Here is a 24,503-nt window from a genome sequence, read left to right on the forward strand (position 1 = left end):
AGCTCCACCAGGGGAAGTTTAGGCTAGATATTAGAAAAAAAATTATTCACAGGAAAAGTGGTTCAGCATTGGAATGGGCTGCTCAGGAAAGTGGTGGATTCATCGTCCCTGGAGGTGTTTGAAAAATGACTTGATGAGGCACTCAGTGCCGTGGCTTAGTTGGTAAGGAAATGTTAGGTCACAGGTTGGACTCTGTGATCTCAAAGGTCTTTTCCAACCTGGGTTTATTCTGTGATTTTGTGTCTGCAGCCTGGCCCTAGTGCAGGGGCTCCAGGAATGCAGATCTGGCTTCTGCCTCGTGTTTCAAGGCACAGTCTTTGCCTTCAAGCCCTAAAGGGGCTGTTCTTTTTTCTGGACTATTTCTACCTTGAGGTAGCAGTCTCTACCTTCGGTGAGCTTCAATGAGTGCTGGTGTAGTACAGCAGAACTGTGAAATCCCAGACTGGTTTGAGTGGGAAGAGACATTAAAGCTCATCCTGTCCCATCCTCTGCCATGGCAGGAACAACTTCCATTAGACCAGGTTACTCCAAGCCCCATCCAGCCTGGCCTTGGACACTTCCAGGCATGGGGCAGCCACAGCTTCTCTGGGAAACCTGGGCCAGGACCTCACCAAACTTTCAAGGCCTCTTTGGGTCTTCTGTTGTTGCAAAGAAGTTTCATGGTCTGGTCTGTGGTTGGGAGGAGCAGGACTTGGCCTGCAAAGGAGCTGCTGTGAGAGTAGGAGCTGTGTTTGAACAAGAAAAGGCAAGTGCAGTTGGAGTCTGACCTCTGCTTCTGGCTGACAAAGTAGCATTGGAGAAGTTTCTGAAAGAAGCAAAATCATGGAATCACAGAATCCTTGAGGTTGGAAAAGCCCTCTAGGATCACCAAGTCCAAATGTTCCCCCAGCACTGCCGTCTACACCCCTAACCCTTGTTCCCAGGTACCACATCCACGCAGTTTTTGAACACTTTAATGAGTGGTGACTCCACCACCGCCCCAGGCGAGGGGGCCCCATGCCATGGCTTGACCACCCTTTCCAGAAAGAAATTTTTCATAATATCCAACCTAAATCTCCCCTGGGGTGACTTGTAGAGTCTTGTATTTTCAGTGCTGAACCTTCTTGTCTTGTCCCTGTTCCCTGTGAGCAGAACCTGACCCCTGCTGGCTGCTCCCTCCTGTCAAGAGAGTTGTGGAGAGCCAGAAGGTCCCCCCTGAGCATCCTTTTCTCCAGCACCCCTCCCCCCCAGCTCCCTCGGCTGCCTCCTGGTGCTTCAGACCCTGTCACAGCTCCATTTCCCTTCCCTGGGACATTCTCCAGTCCCTCAAGGTCTTTCCCAGGAACTGACCCCAGGATTCGAGGTGGGGCCTCACCAGGGTGCAGGGGTGCAGTCATTGGATGGTCCTGTTGGACACACCATGGCCAGACAAATACCCCCAGGTCCTTTTCCTCAGCAGCCACTTGGAAGGACTGAGCTGGTTTGTGACCTTATGGCCAAGACACTTGCTCTGTAAAAATGAATTACTGGCAGAGTATCAGAATGAATAAGGCGAGACTCCATTTCTTCACGCAGGAAAAAGCCAATTCTTTATTCACACAACTAATTTTTATACAGTTTTTACCGACCTCCTGTGCAACTTTAATTGGTTAATAGCTTTCTTGCCAATTACTCCATTGGTTAGTAAAAGGTACTTTACTTGTCCATTAAATATCTCTATTCTTAAATTGTTTACATATTTTCTTCACTGGTTCTTATGGGATTGATTTAATGTTTATGGAGGTGCTAGTTGTTTTTCACCCAGGAACAGATTGTTATGTTAACAAACTGTTCACACCAGGATTGCTTTCACATGGGAACTTGCAAAGTGCTAGCTGCACTTAGAAGAAATGACAGGCTAGCCATCAATTCAACTGAGCAGGTCTGATTTTATGAGGCTCTTCTTTTTAATTTTTCTACTTGACTGCAACAGCAGAGTGTATCTGTCTCTGCACATTTTTCTCTGCTGAGGCAATCTGACTTTGGAGGCAGCAGGATTTGATGTGGAATTGTTCAGATATTGACCCACAAAAATTCACCTGATGCAGTCTCTGAATTCTGGGGTGTGGAGACAAGTAATGGCATCTTTGCTGGGCATTCCTGGCATGATTCAAAGCCACTCCAGCTGTATTTGGGTCACCTTAGGTGTTTTTATTATAGGGGAATGTGTCTGATGGGGTTGATTTTTTTCTTTTTTTTTTTACTACTCCTGCCCCCACCTTTGGCTTTTTCACCCCTTCACCCACATGCCCAAAGCTTCTCTCTATGCCTGGGTGATATTCTTTCTCATTTTCGCTTCCTTGTGAGACTTATCTTGTAAAGTTTTCATTTGGGGGTTGTGAATTAGGGCTTTAAGTGTCTTTCCTGATCTTATTTCCTTTGGTTTGAGTCACCGTTGGCAGAAATGAGAGTGAGACATGAATTAAGTCACATTTTTTGGGTCACTTTTGCTCTAGGGAGCCTTTAATGGAATCCCAGACTGGTTTGTGTTGGAAGGAACCTTAAATCTCACCCCACTCCACCCCTTGCCATGGTCAAGGACACCTCCCACTAGACAGGCTGCTCCAAGCCCTGTCCAACTCAGCATTTTCAGAGCTGATTTAGTATTTTAGTGGAGTTGATGAGCTATCTGCCTTCCTGGCTGTTGAGGAAATTTTCACTTCCCATAACAGGGCAGAGCTCCTGTGGGGCTGCAGCTCCTTGTGAAGGGCAGCTCTGATCTCTGCTCTCTGTGAGCTGCGACAGGACCCCAGGGAAGGCCTGGTACTACACCAGAGGAGAGTCAGGCTGGATATCAGGGAAAGGTTCTTCCCCAGAGGGTGCTGGGCACTGCTCAGGCTCCCCAGGGAAGGGGCATGGCCCTGAGGCTGCCAGAGCTCCAGGAGTGTTTGGACAGCGCTGCCAGGGATGCCCAGGGTGGGATTGTTGGGGTGTCTGTGCAGAGGCAGGGGTTGGACTGGATGGTCCCCGTGGGTCCCTTCCTGCTCAGGGTATTCTATGATTCTATTTCTCCAATTCCTTTGGCACAGGAAGGTGACCAAAGCAGCTGCTCCCTGGACAGCTGCAGCCGGGCTCTCTCTGCATCCTGCCATGTCACACATGATGGTGACAGCAGAGCTTTTGGAGTGGCACTGGCTCCACAGCACCTCTGTATCCCACTTCGGTATTCCTGAGGATGGGATATGCCATGATGGCCCTGCTCCCTCTGCCCCAGCTGCATCTCCACCTGACTGGTTCTTCCCTTGCTCTAAGTCCCTTTGCTCTCAGGAACATGGTGGGATTCTTAGGTTGTCCTGTGCAGAAATACGAATTGGACTTGACAGGTCCTTTCCAACTCAAAATATTTTGATTCTATGACTAAAAACATTCACCAGTTCAACCAATTATACTGGCTGTGTTGAAGGACTGAAATCAGTCTGAAAATAGGACAATTATGTAACCTTATCTCTGAGGGCTTGCCTCCTGGATGGTGACAGCTGGAACTTTGCCAGGAGTGACAGCAGAAGGAAATCCCACCCCTCACCTCGATATGATCCCCCCAGGTCACAGGGTCTGCTGTGCTCTGACCAGCCCTGGTGGTGCTGTACTTGCAGTGCTGGAGCATTTGTGTCCCAACACCTTCCCTTCTGCAGAGCAGGATGTCAAACAGCCCTCCCTGGCTGGGAGTGAGGCAACAAAGAGCCACCAGGGAGATGTCTGACACTAGGCCACAGCTGACCCTCGAACCTGAACCACCTCTCCAGGCCTCCGATGGACGATCCTTTTCAGAATAAATCTGTTCACTGCAAACCCCATGCACTGAGCCACAGCTCCAGCTGAGCAGGGCTGGTGCCTCTGCTGCTGCCCTTGAACCTTCACCGGCTGGAGAGAGGGAAGGACAACCTGCCTGTCCTCCAGTCAACACTGTCTTGTTTAGGATGGATGTTTATGGAAGAAATAGCTGAGTTTTAGACTGATTGGGTTTTTCTGGATAACTAAACTATGTTTTTTTCAGGTTTCTGCTGATGGGAGAAGTTCTGGGTATTAGTCTTTCATATAAGTTTATTATAGTTTTTTTATAAAATCTTCTGAGTTTTTGTGTCTAAAAAATGTGCTGTCTGAGCTAAATCTAAATCCTTTCCCATATCTAAACTCCAAGACCAGAGAAATCTATATCCTAATGTTTTTCATTACATTACATGGTTAAGTGAGATATCACTTTAAAAATTAGATTTTGAATTTCCAAGTAATTTACTCCTTATTTTATTCGGTTCATTAACAGGAACAATAATTACCCTCCTCTGTGCAGTAAACACTGGTGGGAGGCAGTGGAGCCAAGGCATGGGACTTTTGCCCACAATTAAATTTTTCATGGCCCAAATTGTCCTGTCAAAGTTGCAACTTTCCTTTTTTACTCAACTGGTTTTCCTTAATCCTGAAACTTCAAGCAAGGTGATGATGGATCCTCAAACAGCCCATTCGCATTTCAGACTTGGGATGAGTTTTGAATTTTAATTCTTTGTGATTGAGTGGAATTGGACAAAGAAATATCTTGAACAAAATAAGCACTATGACCCAGGATTTGGTGGGCCTTGAATAGAATTTCAAGCATTCATTTGCTTAATGTGTAGAAATCAGAAATGGAAGGTAAAATTATTGTGAGCCCTCATAAAGTCCGATTTTAATTAAAATAATGGGATCAACTAATCTCAGCCTTGTTAGGGTGGGAAAGGACATTAAAGCCCATCCACACTTCCAGGGATCCAGGGGCAGCTACAGCTTCTCTGGGCAACCTATGCCAGGGCCTCCCCACCCTCTCAGGGAAGAATGTCTTCCCAGTATCTCATGTAACCCTGCCCTCTGCCAGTTTTTATGGTTTAAAAACCCTAAATGAGGTTTTTGTGTGTCTAATGCCAACTCCACCTTTCCAAGCTGAAAAAACTGGCAGTGAATTTAGCCAGTCTTACAACTTTATATATATACAAATTTGCTTTACGTGGTGGAAAATATGAATTCAGATGTGTCCTCAAAGAGGTGGATCCCTGCCCTTGTAGGACAGGTATGGCTTTGTTGACTCAGTCCTAAATATTGCACTGAGAACTGTAAACCAGTTTATAATTGACATAGCACATATTGGATAGGGAGCACATGGTAACATCTAACTCAGGATCATTTGGTGCTTTCAAGGCTCCAGATGAATTTTGGCACTAGTTCTGTTACAGCTCAATTTTCCATCTCTTGATATCTCAGTGCACCAAGTTTGACAAGAGCAGGTACTCACAGCATCCCTACTGACAGGCAGTGGATACATCTGTCTGGCTGCTTTTCCAGCTGAAATTGCAGACCAAGGAGCCAAACAACCCTCTTGAGAGCAGACTGGACCAACATCTGACAAATAAATAGCTAATCAGCTCTGCACACAAGTCTCTGCTGACACCAGACCTCAAAGTCAAACCCAAATGATGCCAAATGAACAGGCAGGAAAGGAGACAGTCAGCTGAAATATTTTTTCTCCAAAATGTTTGTTTGAAGCCTGTGGCTCTGCAGTTGGCAATTTAGAGGAAGCTGAGTTAGACCTTGCTCAACATGTTTGGATTCAACATGAGGAAAATTTCTGACCACGAAAAAACCTGAGAGGAGTTGTTAGCCTGGCATCTCATAAATGAGGAAGGCAAAGATTGACCTCCAGAGGCTGAAGGACTTTGCCAATTCAAATGGAGTTGAAAGACTTAGCAAAAATTACCCAAATCTGAATGAATTTGCATTTTCCAAGAGACTAGCGGGCATCCTCTTGCTAAAAGGACCGGCAGTAAACACTGCTGGCAGACAGAGATTCTGGGAAATAGCAAAAACTTATTCTCAAAGCCTTTACCTGTGACAGGACAGGTGACGTCCAGACCATGCCAGATGTTGTATTTCCAGTTCAGTCAGACACCTAAACTCATTCATTTTTTAGGATTAGGATCCAGGTGGGAAAATAAGGAAATAGGAGAAAAAACTTTTGACTGGGTAGAACGAGGTGCTCTGGTGAGACAGCTGTAAAGCTGTGTCCAGTTCTGGGCCCCTCCTGGAAAGAGAAACATCGAGGGACTGGAGCATGTCCAGGGGAGGGAATGGAGCTGGGGAAAGATCTGGAGCACCAGGAGCAGCTGAGGGATCTGCGGGATGTCATGACCCATTAGCTGGTTCATTGTAAATCCTCATCAGGCTGCACAAAGGTCAGGGAGCACTTGTGCTTTTATTGTACTGCTGCCTCAACTCCAGCAACCAGACAGCTGAGTCTAGAATGGAGGCTCCAAAGGTGTTGACCAACAAGCTCTTGAATATTTACAATGCACTTCCACAGGACTGGTGGCTACAAGCCCTTAATTTTGTGCCGTTCTCTTCAATGAGTTGTCAACTCCCACAACAAACTGCTCAGAGGAGCTGGCTCACAAGCCACAGTACCACTACTCAATCTCCCAACTCCATCAGACTTCCATACAGAGCACAGGATGGAATGTGAAACCCATGCATTGCCCAGGCAAAGCAAGAGAGCAACTCCTGAGCACCCTGAAAACTACACACCTGCCAGCGTCACCTCAGTGCCCGGTAAAGTTATGGAGAAGGTTACTGTGTATGGAAAATACACGCGAAGGACGACGCAGTCATTGGTCACAGCCAGAATGGCTTCATGAAAGGAAGGTCCTGCTTATCAAACGGTGACATTGCGCCCCGGTCACGGGAGGCGATCGGGGCACGGGCAAGAGTGGCCGTGCCCTGTCTCTGCCGCCGGCGGGCAGGGTCACGGTTCGGCGGGCTCGGAACGCGGGTTCAGCGCCTAAAGGATTGGTGGCGAAGGAGATAAAGAAGGGCCCGGTGCTTGCTTTTCCCAGCTGCTTTTCTTTCTCTGCGCGCGGGGACGGCGCTGTCGGCGGCGGCGCTCGGCTCCGGCAGCGCGGCTTTCCCGCGGCGGCAGCAGCGCCGGCGCCGGGCAGAGGACGCGGCGCTCGCGGGCGGCGGCGGAGCAGGAGCGGGGCGGCCGGAGCCGCCGGGGCGGTCTCGGTCCCGCAGCAGGAACCGCAGCCGCGCGGGCAGCTGCGGAGAGCGAGGGGGCAGAGAAAACTGCTGCTGTTCTGGAGGAGACCGCGGGAAATCGTCGGGGGGGAAGGTCAGGAGCCGAGGCGGGAACGACAAACCAACAGCAAAGAGAAAAGACTGTAACTGACAGAGAATTCTCTAGGCTAGGGGCAGGATTTTTGGGGACAGGGAGCGAGAAATCACTCCCAACTGCCACAGGCTAGACAAGAGGCAAACATAGACCAAACATCCCCAAACTGCCATCCCAACCAGACAGCCAGAGACCAAACACACCCAAAGCCCACTACAAAGGAGCCCTAAACAGCTTCAAAAAACCCCCAAAACCCCACTGCTACAAAACGTGATTTCCTTTCATGACAAGGTGACCCACCTGGTTGACCTAGGAAAGCCAGTTGATGGAATCTTTGTAGATTTTAATAAAGCTTTCAATACTGTCTCTCCCAGGATCCTTCTGGACAAAATGTCCAGCCCACAGCTGGATAAAAACATCATGGAATGGGTGAGCAACTGGCTCACGGGTCAGGCACAAAGGGTACCAATAACTGAGGTGACATCAGACTGGGACCTGTTACTATTGGGGTTCTACAGGTCTCCACCCTCAGCTCTGTGCTCTTCAACACCTCCAGAAATGACCTGGATGCAGGACTGGAGGGGATACTGAGCAAGCTCACAGATGATACAGATCTGGGAAGGAGCTGTTGACTCCCTCGGAGGCAGGGAGGCCCTGCAGAGAGACCTCGACAAATTAGAGGTGAGCAATCACCAAACGTATGAAGTTAAACAAGGGAAAATGCTGAATTCTGCACCTGGGATGGGGCTAACCTGGATGTATGGACAGAATGGGAAATGAGAGGCTGGAAAGGGACCCAGAGGTCCTGGTCAATGGCCAGTTGGATCTGAGCCAGCAGTGCCCTGGTAGCCAGGAGGGACATCCCTGTCCTGGGGGGCATCAGGCCCAGCACTGATGGCTGGGCAGGGAGGGGATTGTCCTGCTCTGCTCTGGGCTGAGGTGTCCTCACCTTGAGTGCTGGGGGCAGTTTTGGCCACCACAAGATAAAAAAGACATTAAGCTGTTGGAGAGCATCAAAAGGAGGGAAACAAAGATAGTAAAGAGCCTTGAGGGGAAGACATATGAAGAGCAGCTGAGGGCACCTGCTCTGTTCAGCTGGAAGAGATTGACAGGAGACTAATCACAGTTACAATTTCCATGTGAAGGGAAGAGGCAAACACTGATCTCTTCTCTGTGGTGACTAGGGACAGGACCAGAGGGAATGGCTGGATCCTGGAGTGTCTGCGGAGGTTTAGATTGCATATCAGGGAAAGGTTCTTCCCCCAGAGGGTGCTGGGCACTGCCCAGGCTCCCCAGGGAATGGGCACGGCCCTGAGGCTGCCAGAGCTCCAGGAGTGTTTGGACAGCACTCTCAGGCATGCACAGAGTGGGATTGTTGGGGTGTCTGTGCAGGGGCAGGAGTTGGACTCTTCTTGTGGGTCCTTTCCAATGCAGAACATTCTGTGGTTCTGTGAAATAAGGACAGAAAAGGGGGAGGAAGAGAACAAGTACAGAGTCTCACTAGTCCTTAGATCCCATCTTGTTCCTGGCGTTGGGCTTGTGAGAGAAAGTGAAAGTGAAAGAGAGGAAAAAGAGAACCAGGTGGCCCAATCCACTCCCTTTATAGTTAACCCAGTGCAGCCTTTTATGTAATTTAGATTTTTTTGTTCTGTTTTATTCACAAATGCATAGCCAACCCTTTCAGTCCTCCTCAAGAGGGGGACTGAGCACGAGTCTCTGGGAGTTGGCTCAGCTCCACGGGACCTTCTCTGATCACACCTTTCCTATTGTGACAGTCACAATGTCTTAGATAAATCATGCCTGTGCCTGATCTTCTCAGGGGACCTGATGAAAAAGGAGGCTCAGGGGGAACCTTCTGTCTCTGAAACAACTCCCTGACAGGAGGGGCAGCCAGGTGGAGTCAGGCTGTGCTCCCAGGGAACAGGGACAGGACAAAAGGAAACAGCCTCCAGCTGTGCCAGGGAGGTTTAGTTTGGATATTGGGAAAAATTTCTTCATGGAAAGGGTGCTCAGGCTCTGGCTCAGGCTGCCCAGGGCACAGGTAGAATCACCATCCCTGGAGGTGTATAGTTTAGTGGTGGCTTTGGCAGTGCTCGTTAACAATTGGTCTTAATGATCTTAGAGGGCTTCTCCAACCAAAATGATTCCAGGATTCCATGATTCTGGGTTGTGACTAGGATTACAGCTGTTGTAGAAAAATAGAAAGAGGTTTGCAAACATGTGTTTGGGCATAAGCAAATCCCATTGACAAGTTGCTGGCCAAGAAGTACCCACAAGGGCTTGTAAAGGCTCCCTCCTGGGCTGAAATGGTGGAGTGTTTCTCCAGGTAACCTCTTGATGCAGCCCAAGGGTTGGATCAGTGTAGGATCATCTCAGAGCAGTGACATGGACAGACTGTGAGTGGTCATGGTGCCTTTGCCTGGTGTCACATGCCAGACACTATTCTCAAGTGTCCCCATGACACCTCTCTCTGTGTAAGCCCACCACTGGTTTCCTGGCAGGTTTCAAACTCAGTTTATAAAAGAATAGTAATTCTAAAGAATATAATTTTTAGGTGTATCAGGAACCACAAAGATCAGAAGATGGTCTAAACGTCTGTGTCTTGAACCTCAAGATGTGCCAGTGGAGGTTCAAGTTGGACATGAGGAAGAATTTCTTCATGGAAAGGGTGGTCAGACATCAGAAGGGGCTGCCCAGGGAGGTTTGGAGTCTCCATCCCTGGAGGTATCCAAGGAATACCTGGAAGTGGCACTCAATGCTCTGATCTGGCTGATAAGGTGGAGACCATTCACAGGTTGGAGTCAATGATCTTGGGGGTCTTTTCCAACCTGAATGATTCCAGGATTCTGTGGATGACTTTATAACTCAAGTCTTTGCCTGGATCATGCTGTACATAAAATAGGGGGAGGATTATTGAGTTGGATATAAATTACCCTAGTGAGGAGGAAGACCTTAGAGAGAATCAGTGGGTGACTCTGCTCTCGCCCTTCCCAGCTGGGGATGCCTTCTTGGTAACATTTTGCATACAATTATTATTACCCGTGTTAGCGCATCATTATTAATATGGCGGTTGTTGTTGCTGTTGATCATCATCATCATCATTCTTTTGGTGCTGGTGCATTTTATCAATGGCAATTCCAGGCCTGTATTTCTGTTGTTTCAGAACTGAATTCCCACTGTTTGTGAATCTGTGATTTTGAAAGTCCTTATTGAACAGGACCAGACTTGTGGTGCCCAATTGGTCATGACTGGAAATTTAACCCAGCTGTTCCCAACCCCTCTGAGGACCAGCTGGGACACGGGGATTATTTTCTGCCAAATTTCTATAATCTCCACATGACACCAATAATTGTCATGGGCAAACACTTGATGTTGGAAAAAATAATTTAGTTTATTGCAAATTAAAATATGTTTCGATGTTGAGAAACCAAGACAAGATTTAAACCACTTTTTTCCCAGGCTCAGCTTCACATCCCCAACTCCTCCCTTTCCCTCTAGCCTGGGCAGTGCAGTGGGGATGGGGAATGGGGGATGTGATCAGTGTATAAAAACTCCCATCTGCTCATTCTTCCTTGCATTTCTCCTTCTCCAGGGTGGGTACTTCATGGGATGGATGTGGTTTCTTCAGGACACACCCACCTTCTCCTGCATTACCCCAACACCCCGTTGTTACCACAATCTGGACATTCACAAATCCAGAGAGTTTTAACTCATTCTCTTGCTTGGGGTGGAGGAGGGAAATGGGGGCTCCATTGGTGCTAGAGTCATTGTCCTTGGACATTTTCAAGGAGTGACTGCTTGTGGCACTCAGTGGTCTTGTCCAGCTGGTGACTGGTCACAGGTTGGACTTGATGGTCTTGGAAGTCTTTTTCAACCTAAACGATTCTGAGATTCTGTGATCCTGGTGCTGGGGCAAGAGAGAGGACAGAATATGAAAGGGTCTTTCAGTCTGTTCCCAAGGAGCAACATGAAAATCAGTGACAAGAATCTCTCAAGCAGTTTTGTAACATCTCAGAATCCCAGAACCGCAGACTGGTTTGGTTTGGGAGGGACTTTAAAGCTCATCCTGTCCCACCCCCTGCCATGGGCAGGGACACCTTCCACAATCCCAGGGTGCTCCAAGCCCATCCATCCTGGCCTATCTTCGTGGATAACGTGACATGGAGCACCATGTCTGGCCCCGCTGGTGACTGTCAGTGTGTGGGCTCTGGGCTGGGGAAGCAGCTGAAGCTCTGGGAAGTTGGGGTGTGGGCTGACATGGCCCTGGTTTAGCATCCGAGCCACACGGGCTCATCCCTGCCACGGAAGGAGAATGAGCCTGGACACAGGTGGAGGGACACAGCTGCCAAAGCTGCTCCTCCATACGTGGAGAGCAGCCAAACGTGTCGCCAGCATTCCGTGTCACTTGGGCAATTTATGGTTGGTGAAAGCAAAATTTTACCAGGTGATTTTGAAACTCTTCCCTTCCATGGAATAGAGAGTCTGACACTGCAAATCATGGAATCGCTGAGGTTGGAAAAGCCCTCCAGGATGATCGAGTCCAACCTGTGACCAATCCCCACCTTGTCAGCCTGGTAAGTTTCACCAATATAATAAATATAATAAATATGATATATGATATGATGGGATATGATGTGATATAATATAATATAATATAATATAATATAATATAATATGTAATATTATATAATTTTTATATATCTAATATTTCCATCATATATAAACACCTTTAGTACATGTATTTATACACTTGTATACACATACATTTATGCCCATGTGTTTATAGTCTCAGACACCCTTTTATCCTATTGTTATACCATAGAGAACTTAACAATACAAAATGTGATTTGTGTTATTTTCACTTTCTCACCATTTTATACACACACACATTTTTATACTTTACAAATGCACACACTCCCAGGCACTCTTTCATTTCTCTAAGTAACTTTAATAACCCAAAAGATATAACAAAATGCACAAGATATTTTATATCTGCCATGTGTTATGTAGTGTATTATTTATGCTTATATTTACTGTTACATCCCACAGTGTCATGGTATTGTTTCCTGTTGGGTACCACACATGTTGCTATATTACAACTTTATCTATAATTTTATATTACATATATATATGTATAAACGTATATATACCACAGTCTCACACAGTCTCCTTTTATGTACACATGTATATTTGTAGTCTGTGCAGCCTCAGTCTGTGCCCCTTTTCATAGTGTCTACATAATATAATACAAACATGTATTTACTTCATGTAATCTATAGTAAGGATTATATAAAATGCAAGAGCATAATAACGATAAATTTTCATTACATTTGATTATGTCACTATGTATGACTTGTATTTCAATTTATTATTTTACCACTATTAATATAATTATGCAATTGTATCAATATAATATTAGATGATCTATTATATTTTGTTATTCCTGTTATATATTACATAACATCTGTTACATATAAAGGCCACAGACAGCACACAGCGCTTCTCCCGTGTGCATGTATCCGCCCCACTCTCTCTGACAGACACCTGTCCTTGCATAATTATAACACACATTTGCATATGTAAATTGCCCATGTAAACGCCCGCCGGCGCTCAGTGGCGCTGTCCCGTGGCCAGCCCGTGGCTCCCGCCCACGCGAACCAGCCGTGCCGTGCCGGTGCCGGTGCCAGGGACGGTGCCAGTGCCAGGGGGCGGTGCCAGGGGGCGGTGCCGGTGCCAGGGGGCGGTGCCGGTGCCAGGGGGCGGTGCCGGTGCCAGGGGGCGGTGCCAGGACCCTCCGGCCCCGCCCCGCCCGTTTCCGCCCGCACCGGAAGCTCCACCACCGCAGTGCCGCTCGCGGCCGCCGGGCGGCGCCACTTCCCGGAAGTCGCGTCCCGGAAGCGGCTCTGCAGGGGCGGGGCGGGCGGAAGTGACGCGCATGCGGAGCCGCGGCGGGGCCGCGCCGCCATGTCGCGGAGCCCTGAGCGGCGGCCGCAGTTGTGAGTACGGGCGGGCCCGGGGGTCTGCCTCGCAGGGACGCCCCGCCAGGTACGGTCCCGCCGCTCCCCGCCCTGCCGGGACCCGTGGGCGGAAACGGGAGGGCGGCGGCGGCGGCCTCGGCGGGACTGGTGGGGGGCGGGGAGGGCGGCGTCCTGTTGGTTCCTTTCATCTCCATTCCTTTATTATCCCTTCCTTTCCCGTCTCTTTCTTGTGTCGTTCTATCCTGTCCTTTTCCTTCTTCCCTTCCCTTCTCCTTTCCTCTCCTTTCCTTTTCCCGTTCCCATTCCAGGCGGTGCGGAGCAGCCTGGGGGCAGTTCCAGCTGCTTCCGCGTGCGGTGCCGTCTCCGGCTTGACGCCAGTTGTGTTTCGGTTGTGTTTCGGTTGTGTTTTGGTGCCGGGGGCTCTTGGTGTTTGTTCTCACTGCTGCCACATCGCGGTGACGGTGGTGTGTGCTGGAGGTAGCCGGGAGCGGGGGAGTGAGGATGTGAGAGGAATTGAACCTTGCACAGTCATGGAATTATTTCCGTTGGAAAAGGTCTTAAAGATCAATGAGCCCAACCATTCCCCCAGCACTGCCGCATTCCCCACAAATCCATGTTCCCAAGTGCCTCATCCACTCGTTTTTTTAAACACTTCCGCGGATGGTGACTCCACCTCTGCCTTGAGAACCCGTTTCTGATGCTTGGCCATCCTTTCCATGAAGAAATTTTCCCAGTATCCAACCTGGACCTCCCCTGGCACAGCCTGAGGCCATTCCCTCTCCTCCTGTCCGTTCCCAGGGAGCAGAGCACAACTCTCCCCCAGCTCCCCCCTCCTGTCAGGAGCTGTGCAGAGCCAGGAGGTCCCTCCTGAGCCTCCTTTTCTCCAGGCTGAGCCCTTTCCACTCCCTCAGCCATTCTGGGGCTCCAGCCCCTTGCCAGCCCTGTTCTCTTCCCTGGGCTCTCTGGGGCAGTTCCACTGATGGGGTCCCTCATTAGGATCACACCGCGTAGAGGTGGCTGTGCTGGGCTGTCCTGACAGGAACGGTGCCGAGGGAATGCTCCGGGCTGCCCGGCTCTGTGCCTCCGTTCCTGCTGGGCTCCAGCCGTGGTTCGGCTCCTGATGCCTTTCCTTGTCTCTCAGGAGTTCTCAGGGTGCTTTGTGTGTTCAGGGATGAGTTCTGGGTGGTTTCTGAATCCTGGGGCTGCCGGGGGATCCATGTTGGGCGTTTGTGATGGTCACGGATCCTGCCAGAGGTTTTGTGGCGGAGGAGGATTCGGTCATGGATCAGGAGAGCTGTGGTTGATAGTAGAGCACAGGAGGTGTTTCCTGGCAGTTCGCACATCCACAATTATCTCTATTCCAGGGAATATTACACGGTGGATGAAAAGAGTTCCCGGAAGCAAGTACTGTCAAACAGAAAGTGTTTTTTCTGCCATTACAGAAAGCTTCTGGTTTAGGATAAAACCTCAGATCATGAGACGGCCTCAACTAAAATTCTGGTCAGGATTCCTCCAAATCCAACATCAATTTCTTGATTTCCTTTAGATGATGATAATAATGATGGTTATTGTATATTATCTAGATTATGTGTTACTATATATTTGTTATTGTCATTACTATTATTATTTTATTACAGTTTTCAAATAATCCATGGAATGAATGCAGTTGTATAAAATAAATATGTATCAACTACAGTCAATTAATTTTACTTTGTCCCTGGGTGCCTGTTTCCAACTGACGATAAATAGTTACTTTGCCACTTCCTGGATGCAGCTGAACCCATTAAAATAAATTCTTTTGGTTCTCTGGAGTGGCCCGTAGTCCCTGGTTATTTATTCAAATTTGTAGATGAAAGTTGTGCCTAAAGGAACAGTTGGGAGTGAAGACAGATGAAAAAGTAGCTCATTGTTCCTTCTGACATCTTTGCAGGAAAATTGAGCCAGTCTGTCTCTTTGGTCTCTGCTGATGCATTTTTTAATGCCACTGTCAGGATTTCTGTGGGAATCATGTGCTGGTGTTTGCACTGGATTTGGTGAATGAATTTATTTGGCAGAAATAAATATTCCTATTTCCTGAAAATATTCTGTGGATGTTTTGTTTAATGCAAGCATAAAGGACAGAAGGTGAATGTTTGAATACTCAGTATTTTGTGTTTTGTGCTGCTCACTGAGAGTAATGAACAGAGAGAGAAGTTTGGACGGTAAAACTGATGTGTCTGGTCAAGAAAACAGGAATTTTGGTGAACTGAAGGAAATGTAGATTATTCTTTTTATTTTTCTGTTTTGAAATAAGTAAGTAAAGAAGTAAAGCTTCCAATTTCTTTCTGTTCTCTCTGCTTTCCTGCCTTCCTTAATGCCACATCCATAGGGAGGTGTTGGTGTTGCCACACACAGACTGTTCACCAAAAGAAATCTCCTTTTTGGGTCAAAAAAATGTGATCTGGTTGACAGATCCCTCTGTGAATGTCAAATAATTTTATTTGATTGTTTTTATTGAATTTGATAATTTCTCTGGTGATGTTAAAAGATTTCTTCCAGTCCAGCATTTTTTTTTGGTCTTCTGTGAGCTTATTTCCCTCGAGGTTTGTTCATGGATCTGCCTTAGGCCTTTCTAAAATATCATAACAAGACAATTATTTCTGAGTGTTAGTATATGAGACTCGAGGAGGTTTATTCTTACGGGATTGGAAGCGAAGGAGGATGAAGAGGAGAAAGAAAACTCTACTCTACTTCAGTAACTGTGGGAGAAGTCCCGAGGGACAGCCTGCATGAAACAGATTTCTTTTTTTTTTTTTTTTTTTTTTTTTGATAGGGAAAGAAATTAACCTGTTCTTTAACCAAATTAATCTGACACCCTAAAAAGGGGATACTGAGGGAGTTTTTTTTCATTCTGCTTAAGACATTCTTAAAGATTCATTAATTCAAGGAAGCAGTGACCTTGAAGACTGACGCAAAACAACTTCTAACTCTCCTCTTCATCACTCGAAAATTTATGGGGACAGTGCTTTATTTTATTCTGGTAACATGAAACTTCCTTATGGTTGTTTCTTTGTATCACCTGAGAAAAGCGTTATGATGTGAAATTATTGCAATGAAGCCTTTTCAACTTAGAGAGCTAAAAAGATTTGCTGTGATTCTTTCCCTTCTCTATCATTTGAGTAAGTATGCGTGAATTCCACTTCTTGGTATCTTGTTGGACTTTTCCTTCTCTCTTGCCTGTCCTTTAGCTTTTTGTCATTCTCCAAACATGTAAATACCTGATATTTGTTTCAAGTTAAAGAATGTTGTTTCCCAGACAATCATGATTTTGAAACGTCTTGCTCTTTTTCATGGAGATAAAAAGCTACAGTTGCCTTCTGTAATCATTAAAAGCAGAATGATCTGAAATTCAGGCAAATGAGATTTTTTACTGGTGCTTTCCCTCCCAATCTACTTGTAAAGTTCCTATATGTAGCACAGTCAAAACCTCTTTTTAAGTCCATTGAGCTGGAGGTGAATGGTGATTCCAGGTGGAATGAGGAGGTGAGCGCTGGAAACTGCCAGAGGAACATATTGCTGCAAATATATCGTCAGCTCATCTCTCCCTTTTTTCTTGCTTCCTCTCCCTCTGATCTGCTCCCCCTCCTGTTGCACAAAAGTTAGAAGTGTCCCCTTGCTTTGACAGGTGGAGGAACAAGCCTCTTTGGAGGTTTCTTCTTGGTGACATTTTGCGGCCCTAGTTAGTTGGGGGTGCAGGTAAGTGCCCGTTTCTCTGTTCAAGTCCCATGTTTGTGGGACTTGCTGAAAAAATCCTTCGGAATTTGCCTTTACGTCTTATATGTAGAAGCAAAGTTGAGGCTGTAGGTTATGAAGTTAGGAAAGAAGTGTTGAGAGATTCAAAGCACAGAACAGACAGAGTGTTGTCCAGGAGCTGCTGCTGTTCCTCATTTGCATTGTCAGTATGCTATAAGGTTTAAAGTTCTTCAAAAGTCTTTTTTCTCTGCTTTAGTTATGTTCGAACACACAGATATTTCTACTTCCTCTTTGTTTAAGCAAAACTATTTTCTATCAGATTGCTGCCTGTCAGTGCTAGTCCATCTCAACTCTCATTTCTGATTCCAAAGCATCCAATGCCATTTTGCTCCTAAGCCCTTCAATGACAGCTTCCATTAGGAACTGTGTGATATATTGCCCATATTTTAACTTTTGGTACCTTAAAAACAAAAGTACTGGAGAATTTCCTGCCCACTGCACTGTTACCTCATGTAAAAATCTCAATTTTCACATATTGTGACCAGAAATGAGGCATTGTACCAAAATACTAGGTGTGGGAGTTAATTCCAAGGTCACAGCAAGGACAGCTATGTATCCCTGATGCCTTTGTGTGTTGGGCAGACAGTAGTGGGGTGTTTGTGTCAGTCCCCAGGGGAATGAGACCCCCAGCAGCAGCTGCCCAGCTTTGGGAGTGAAGAGCGTTCCTGTGATTTCCCGCCTGATGGGAAAAGGCAAAGGTTGGTTGACTCCTGAGCAGATACAGTGATGGGAGGCAAGACTGAGCTCTGCCAGGCACTGCTCCAAGCTGAGTCAGAAGCCCAAAAAGACAGAAAAAATTCTGGTTTCAAAACTACCTGACAGAAAGCAGAACACAGCACTGATGTCATCGGGATGGGACTGGGAACTATTCCCATGTTCGTCTTCCCAAGGCATTTATTGATGTAGGAGGTCAGTGGGATGGAGCTGGTGCTCTTGGTTACTCCAGGTGGAGTTGGCAGCTCTGCCTTTTAATCGCTCTGGATCTGCTGTCAGGAAGCAACTTCCAGTGATTTGATCTCTTCATTCCAGTGAGAGCAGCTCTGTTTACCCACACGTGTCTCTGCAGTGCTTTGGGCAGTAGATTGTTCTGCTCAGAGTCCAGAAGCTCTTTTGCTGAAGAGCTTGCTTTGGGCAAACTCCCCCAGAGTGGAAAAGGTTCTTTGTCTTGCCATGGACTCAGGAAATCTTGGCATTTGGAACAGTCACAGCTAACTTGTGTTCTGACAAGATCTGTCTGTCTCTTGGTGAGTTCTTACCTTCACCTGCAAGAAATCTCTGTTTTCTCTTTGAGATGTCCCTAGTGCTGTTTCCATGTGTTCCTCCTTGGTTTTGAAGCCTTTTCCTTCCCAGACTTAAACTTCTGTTCTCAAAAATGTTTATAACCCAGTAGTATTTGAGGGTTTTCCATCTCTTTGAGGACGAACCACCTCTGTGGTCTGTATCTGCCTCAAGAATGGCCAGGCAGGTGCGATGGAGGCACAGGAGCCACCTGTTCCACAAGATAAACTCATCCTACTTCCAAATTCCTTTGTTGTATCTGAAGTAATTTCTGCTTCCATCTTGCCATGCAACTACTCTGCCTGTATTTTCCTGAAGTGTTCCTGAAATTCATACTTCATAGCACTCAGGAAGGATATAAAGAGTAACAGGGAGGTGGGAAAGGGAAGAATATAGCTTCTCTGGGAAATAGGGAGGTAGTGGTTTCATTTTCAAGATGAAAGGCCCCATGAGGGGAAGCAGAGGTAATGTGAGGTGTTTCCTGGGGTTTTTTAACTTATTTTTAATCTGAAAAAGATGCCATTTATTGCTACTCTGGGGTGTTGAAGTTGGACACTATTTTCTGACAGTCTGAGGTGGTCTGAAATGGAAACCCAGGTAGGTCAGTAGGAAGCTCCTGAAGATTAGCTCAGGCATTTTCCAAGAGTTAATCTGCTTCAGCCCTGGGTGTAGAGTTCACTGATGCTTGTGAATTGAAGTACCTATGCTTATTCACTTACACTGCCTTTCATTTTTCTCTCCTTTCCCTTTTCTTTGTTAAGCATTACAGGCTGTATGTACCGAGTCATTCCGACAACGGGACCAGATGGAAAAAACCTTCTGAAATTGCTTCCCATTTCTAAAACTTCTGAAAGCTTTGTGCCAATAGTTCAGTCTCCAGCCATGCCAAATAATTCTAATGCAAATGTTTCTAGCCCAGTCCATCTTACTTTTAAGACACAGATTGGCAATACTGCTGCACCTTCATCTGTTAAGATACCTATTTTTCAGCCTCCTAATCCTGGAAAGATTATTCTTACGACAACATTAGACAAGCAGGAAAGTGCTAGGGCAGGTTCTGAAAAGGAAAGCTTGATTCCAAGTGCAGCTGCCAATGTCCAGAGCAGCTGTATGCCCATGGATGGAGTGTCCTTACAGAACGTGGCCATCAAGAGCTCTTCTCACCAGAGCAGCACAACCTACATGGTGGTGAACACCAAATCCCACCCAGTGACTGTCAAGTCTCCGGTGCTGCCTTCCGGACACCACCTCCAGATTCCAGCTGATGCAGAAGTGAAATTTGTCCCAGCGTCTCTTTTGCCACCTGCAGTACAGCAAAAAATCCTGGCAGCTGCAGCCACCAATGTGTCTGGAGGGGCTGACAGTACAAAAACGCCGACGGTGATTTACGTGTCACCCGTAAACACAGTGAAAACCTCCCAAGTCGTGCCCAAGCGCTTGCAGAGCTTTGGCCCCAAACCTGCCACGGAAGTTTCAAAGACACTGATAGTGACAGCTGCCCAAAAGGGATCTGGTTCTCCCGAGCCAGTCACATCCGAGGGGCAGCAGTGCCAGCAAACTCCCATGAAATGGATTGTGCAAGAAACTGCTCCACTCTCAGCAGCTTGTCTTATCCCTGTAAAGTCTTCAAATAATGTGGCTTCCAAGATCCTGAAAACTTTGTCAGACACGAAGAATGTAGAAGTTAACCCTGCAAATATTTTGCCACTCTGTTCTAATGGTCCTGGTGGAAGCCAAACCAAAATCACACCTTTAAAAGATAATGCTCTGGTCATGTACAATGGGAAAATCTATTTATTGACCAAAAGAGGCTCTGATATTCTGTCAGCCCAGGCTGACAAACAGGCATCTTCCTCTTCTGATGCTTTACTTAAAAAGGAGACACCCAAGCAAATGGATTCTACTGGAGTCAATAAAATAACCAGTAAAGTGGTGAATCTGGTGTTGTCAAAAAGCAAAGGAGTGGTGCTGTCTCAGAAAGACCCAAAACCATGTACAGTTGCCAAAAATTCATCACCAACTAGCTTAAGAAATGACTTAAAATCCACACCTGCAGCTCTGCTAACACCAAGTGCTAATCAGCAGGATCCCACTGTAAGCCAGAGACAGAGTTTGCCCTCCATCAGGCGCGTTTCTTGCAGTGAAGTGATCCCAGTTCCAGCAGTAGGGATGCAGGAAAGCGTGTGGCAAAATGGCAAAGACATGAGTAATTCCCCAAGAGCAGCAGGGGCTGTGTTACCTCAGGCTAAGCAGGAATGTGCTGTCAGTGAAGACTGGCCAAAGGTAATAAATCATAAATATGCTGCTCAGTGTCTGGTCCGTGGTTCTGTGGTCCTGGTTTTAGGTGGACAAAATGACTTGACGAGTTCACACATTTTTGTAACCAGGTGTCCTGGAAATGCTGCCCTTAAGGTTGGTTCTAGTCAATAAATGGCCCTTTTCCCAATAATTTTGCATTGTGCAAGTGCAAAATGCATAGAAAAGAAAGGGACAGAGGAAAGGTGGTTTTTCATTTCCTCCCAAGATGAATGGTCAGCAATAACTGAACTCCAGGGAGGCTGTTTGTGGTTTGAGCTCTTAGATGTTGATACCACATGCTTACAGCACAACCTTAGGGCGGTAGGAGTGATGTAGGGTAGAGAAGGACAAGTTTGTGGCTTCACAAGAGGAAAATAAGTTGGAAGAGCAGAGTTTGTCCTCCAGAGACAGCTCTGGTGTGGCACTGTCAGCTCCAGGCTGACAGCCATGGGCAGGAGCTGTGTTTCCTTCCTCCCCTGCCCTGGTGGGGAGGGTCCACTTCCTTCGCTCCTGGGTCCACGCCAGGCAGAAGGAACTCTTGAGATCCTTAGTGGCTGCATTGACATATTCTTTTATGGTCATAATGTTGAAAATATGTTAAAAGTTGTATACCTCCATTTCTCAAACTCTCCACACAGGATTGGGGATCATGTTTTTAGTAGCTTCAGAGTCCCGAATGAATTTGTCTCCAAAGGAAAAAAAAAAAATACGAAATTCGTTTATGTTGTCCAGGAAAAACAGAAATGTCAGCTGAGTGTATTTTTGCAAATTTTAGACATTTAATTGTTGCAACAGACTGTAATACCTAGATTTTTTATTTTTTGTCACCTGAAAAATGGTTGAAATACCATTTATTTTCTTCAGTGCTATGTCATGCTGAGTCTCAGCATTTGCTTTAACCTTGGTGAGAAATAGCTCAGCAAATGTGGTGTTCTTGTCCCTAAATTTGCAAAGCCCTGGATTGCAAAGTAAAGACACTACCTGCTCTTCCCTCCTCTTTCTTTGGTACTTTGAAAGAGTAGGACAAGTGATTCTTACGTTGCATCTTTTATTTCTGTGGTTTCTGGTTGGCCTGGACATTTTCAGGATGTTCCACAATGTACTTGGGATGTTAATTAATGAGTGTTAGACCTATGATAATTTGCATATAATTTATCAAAATTGGATTATCTATGTCACATGTTACTTTGTTAAATGCAGCTCTTGGAGAATGGCAGACAAAATAAATGCTCCCCTGTCTTTGTAGTACCTACTTTTTGTATATTATTATGTGTTATCTATTTATAGATGTATATAGGGAGAGAGTGATTTATGGCTCTCTCACTGTTTCTGTATTTCAGATCCAATGTGTAAAGATGGATTCACCAGGAAAGGTTATTCAAATGAAACACCAAGAGCACCCACACTGGAAACAATATTTGGAATTAAGGAAAAAATTTGGCCTCTTTAAGGAGGAGAGAGTTTACCTTGCAAGAGTACCATTAAGGGCCTTCTGTGAGAATACAGAAGAAAGGGTTTGTTCCAATGGCAGCTTGGAAAGGAAAAATGAGTCTTGCAGTTCATCCTCATTGGGTGTGGAAGTAATGAGTCATCATCAGGAATGTGTTAAAGAAAAGGTACCTGGGATTTTTCAGTGCTAAACACATTTAGAAAACAGCGTATGTTTAGTCAAGACAGAGCTGAGGGTGTTTGGAGTCTCCCACCTCTGGATTCACCAGGAGAGTCAGGAGTTGTTGGGATCTTTATGAGAATTGTTCCTAGAACTTGAGATTTCTGTATGACTCAAGCACCCTCTAGGAATTTTTATTCTCAATTTTGGGTTTTGCTGGAGGAAACTTGAACAACAAATGCTTTTGAGAAGACTGTCCCTACTACTATGGTGATGGTCCTTGTTGGAATAGGGACCTGACCTCGGGATCCTTTTTATACTTAAGCCTCTGCAGATGGTTATGTTTGTCTAGCAGTGCAGTGGGTACAGGCAGAGGAATGGGTTTACTTGAAATTAAAAGAAATTTACTTGCGGATCTGTCCAATCTTTAGAATTACAAATGTTACAAACTTTGTCATTGGTTGGGTACTTCTGGAAGGAAGAACTTCTGTGTTAATGCATGGAAAAGATTTTATCCATCTTAAGTATTTCCGTTCAGCTACATTTTCGTCTGTATGATTCTGCTCAACTCAATCAAAGACTTTCTCAGGTTTACTAATTTTGTGCTAATAATTGAGCAGATCCATGGCTGCTATTAACATTAGCATTAACCCATCCCTTAGAAGTGTGCAAGACCAGGCTGGACGGAGCTTAGAGCAACCTGGTCTCATGGAAGGTGTCCTTGCCCATGGCAGGGGGTGGAATGGAATGGGATTTAAGGTCTCTTCCAACTCAAACCAGGATGTGATTCCATGATTCAAATAATAAAACGTCTATGAGGAATTTAGTCTGATAATGGACATTACTCCTCAGATTGAGGTTTTGGAAATGTAGACATGAATAATTCTTTTACACTGAATTTTCCTATCGAATTAGAAAGTTTTTGTCTTGCAGTAGTGTTAACTTCAACAGCCACAGGAGATGATGGATGTGACCAGGAAATATGCAGCATTGAAGGAATTAAGTGTCTGGAATTATTAACTGGGAATCTTTGCTAGAAAAACATCAAACACAAAAATATGTTTGGTCCTTTGCTGAAAGAAACTTCTTCCAGGCAATAATTTTTTAAAAACTTGCAACAAATAACTTGTAGTTTGTGCTTAGAGGACTTGGTGTTATAATGTAACTGATACTGACTTTAACAAGTGAATTTTGTCTGTTTCTAACTGCAGACAATTGTGGATCTAGAAGAGGATTTGATTAGGAAAAGGAAAATAAAATCCTCACCTTTGTCGGACAGTGGCAAGAGGAGGAGAGCTTCGATCAAATCATCCACAAGTCCCAGTTTAGAAATCACCAGCTCAAGTTCCAGTGCACTTAAAAGGAGTGTTTCACCTGCACCAGCCTCACCACAGCCAAGTGTTCCCACTGGCTTCGTTGGAGTGTCCCAAGAGAGGGACTTGGAGCAGGACACATTCCCCCAGTACAGTGACATTACCCACCCAGGGATTTCAGTTTTAGTTTCTGAAGAGGATACTTCCATTCTGGAAGGTTCTTTCCGAGATGATGCTTTCCCTGTGGCTCCCCCAGACCTGGATGAAACGATACGGGATGAAAAAATCAAGCGACTGAAGCAGGCCCTGCGGCAGCAGAACGCAGCACTGGAGGAATTGCGCCGGCAACGGGAAATGCAGCAGAGCTGAGACCTGTGCCCTGGGGACCCCAACCTCGTGCATCACCTCTTCAGTGATTTCAAGAGGAAATCCTTTGCTTAAATGAATATTTCTGGTAGATGGAAGAACTAGATGAAGTTTAAGTATGTGTGTATTTACAGAACCATAGGTTTTTCTTAAATGCCAGAAGTAAGAGACTTGACTATCAAATTCTACTTGTAGGACATGATCCAAGAGCACAGACAAAGGGCATTTTTACCAGCATATTCCCCATATTTTTAATTGAGGGGGTTCTGTATTAGTCTCAGCAAATAAACTTTCCCCTTTCGAATTCCATGGCCTGGCTCTTAGAACCCCAATGCAAATTGCAAACCCTAGTTGTAGATACTGTTTTGTTTTGTTTTTCTCATGTGCATGAGAACTTTGATGTATTCCTGAGAACTGTTAATTTTCAGAAGAGGTCAACAGTCAGTGGTTAATAAATGCTATTTAAATAATCTGGGAATTAGACTTTAGACAGTAACAGTGCAGATATTTATATAAAACCTCTTGCAGATGTGAAGACATAGGCAGGAGGAGCCCTGTGACAGTTGCTTGGATTCATGGCTCTCTCTGTCATTATTGTGAGCCTTTATAAGGCCATGGCCAGATGTGCAATGTGGAAATTTGGTTGTGGGGTTGCTTTGGAAGAGTGGGATGTATTTTTTTTAAAACAGAGTTCTGTTAATAATAATTTCTTGAAGCTAAAA

The 24,503-nt window shown here is 45.9% G+C and overlaps 1 protein-coding gene across 5 annotated transcripts; it reads left to right on the plus strand.

Annotated features, from left to right (window-relative positions):
* Positions 1-13,068: 13,068 nt before the first annotated feature.
* On the plus strand, positions 13,069-24,503 carry LRIF1 (ligand dependent nuclear receptor interacting factor 1). 5 transcript variants are annotated; one of them, XM_041489533.1, is made up of 5 exons: positions 13,069-13,192; positions 16,790-16,860; positions 18,957-20,478; positions 21,834-22,109; positions 23,314-24,503. In XM_041489533.1, exons 3-5 carry the CDS (start codon positions 18,970-18,972, stop codon positions 23,782-23,784), a joined length of 2,256 nt encoding a protein of 751 aa, XP_041345467.1. In that variant the 5' UTR covers positions 13,069-13,192; positions 16,790-16,860; positions 18,957-18,969; the 3' UTR covers positions 23,785-24,503. The 5 variants fall into 5 exon arrangements, with proteins under 5 accessions (XP_041345467.1, XP_041345465.1, XP_041345469.1 ...); XM_041489534.1 differs by having other exon boundaries at positions 13,093-13,143; XM_041489531.1 differs by lacking the exon at positions 16,790-16,860 and having other exon boundaries at positions 13,074-13,192.

The sequence above is a fragment of the Pyrgilauda ruficollis genome, unplaced genomic scaffold (assembly GCF_017590135.1).
Source record: "Pyrgilauda ruficollis isolate IOZ18807 unplaced genomic scaffold, ASM1759013v1 scaffold95, whole genome shotgun sequence".
NCBI classification, from domain to species: domain Eukaryota; kingdom Metazoa; phylum Chordata; class Aves; order Passeriformes; family Passeridae; genus Pyrgilauda; species Pyrgilauda ruficollis.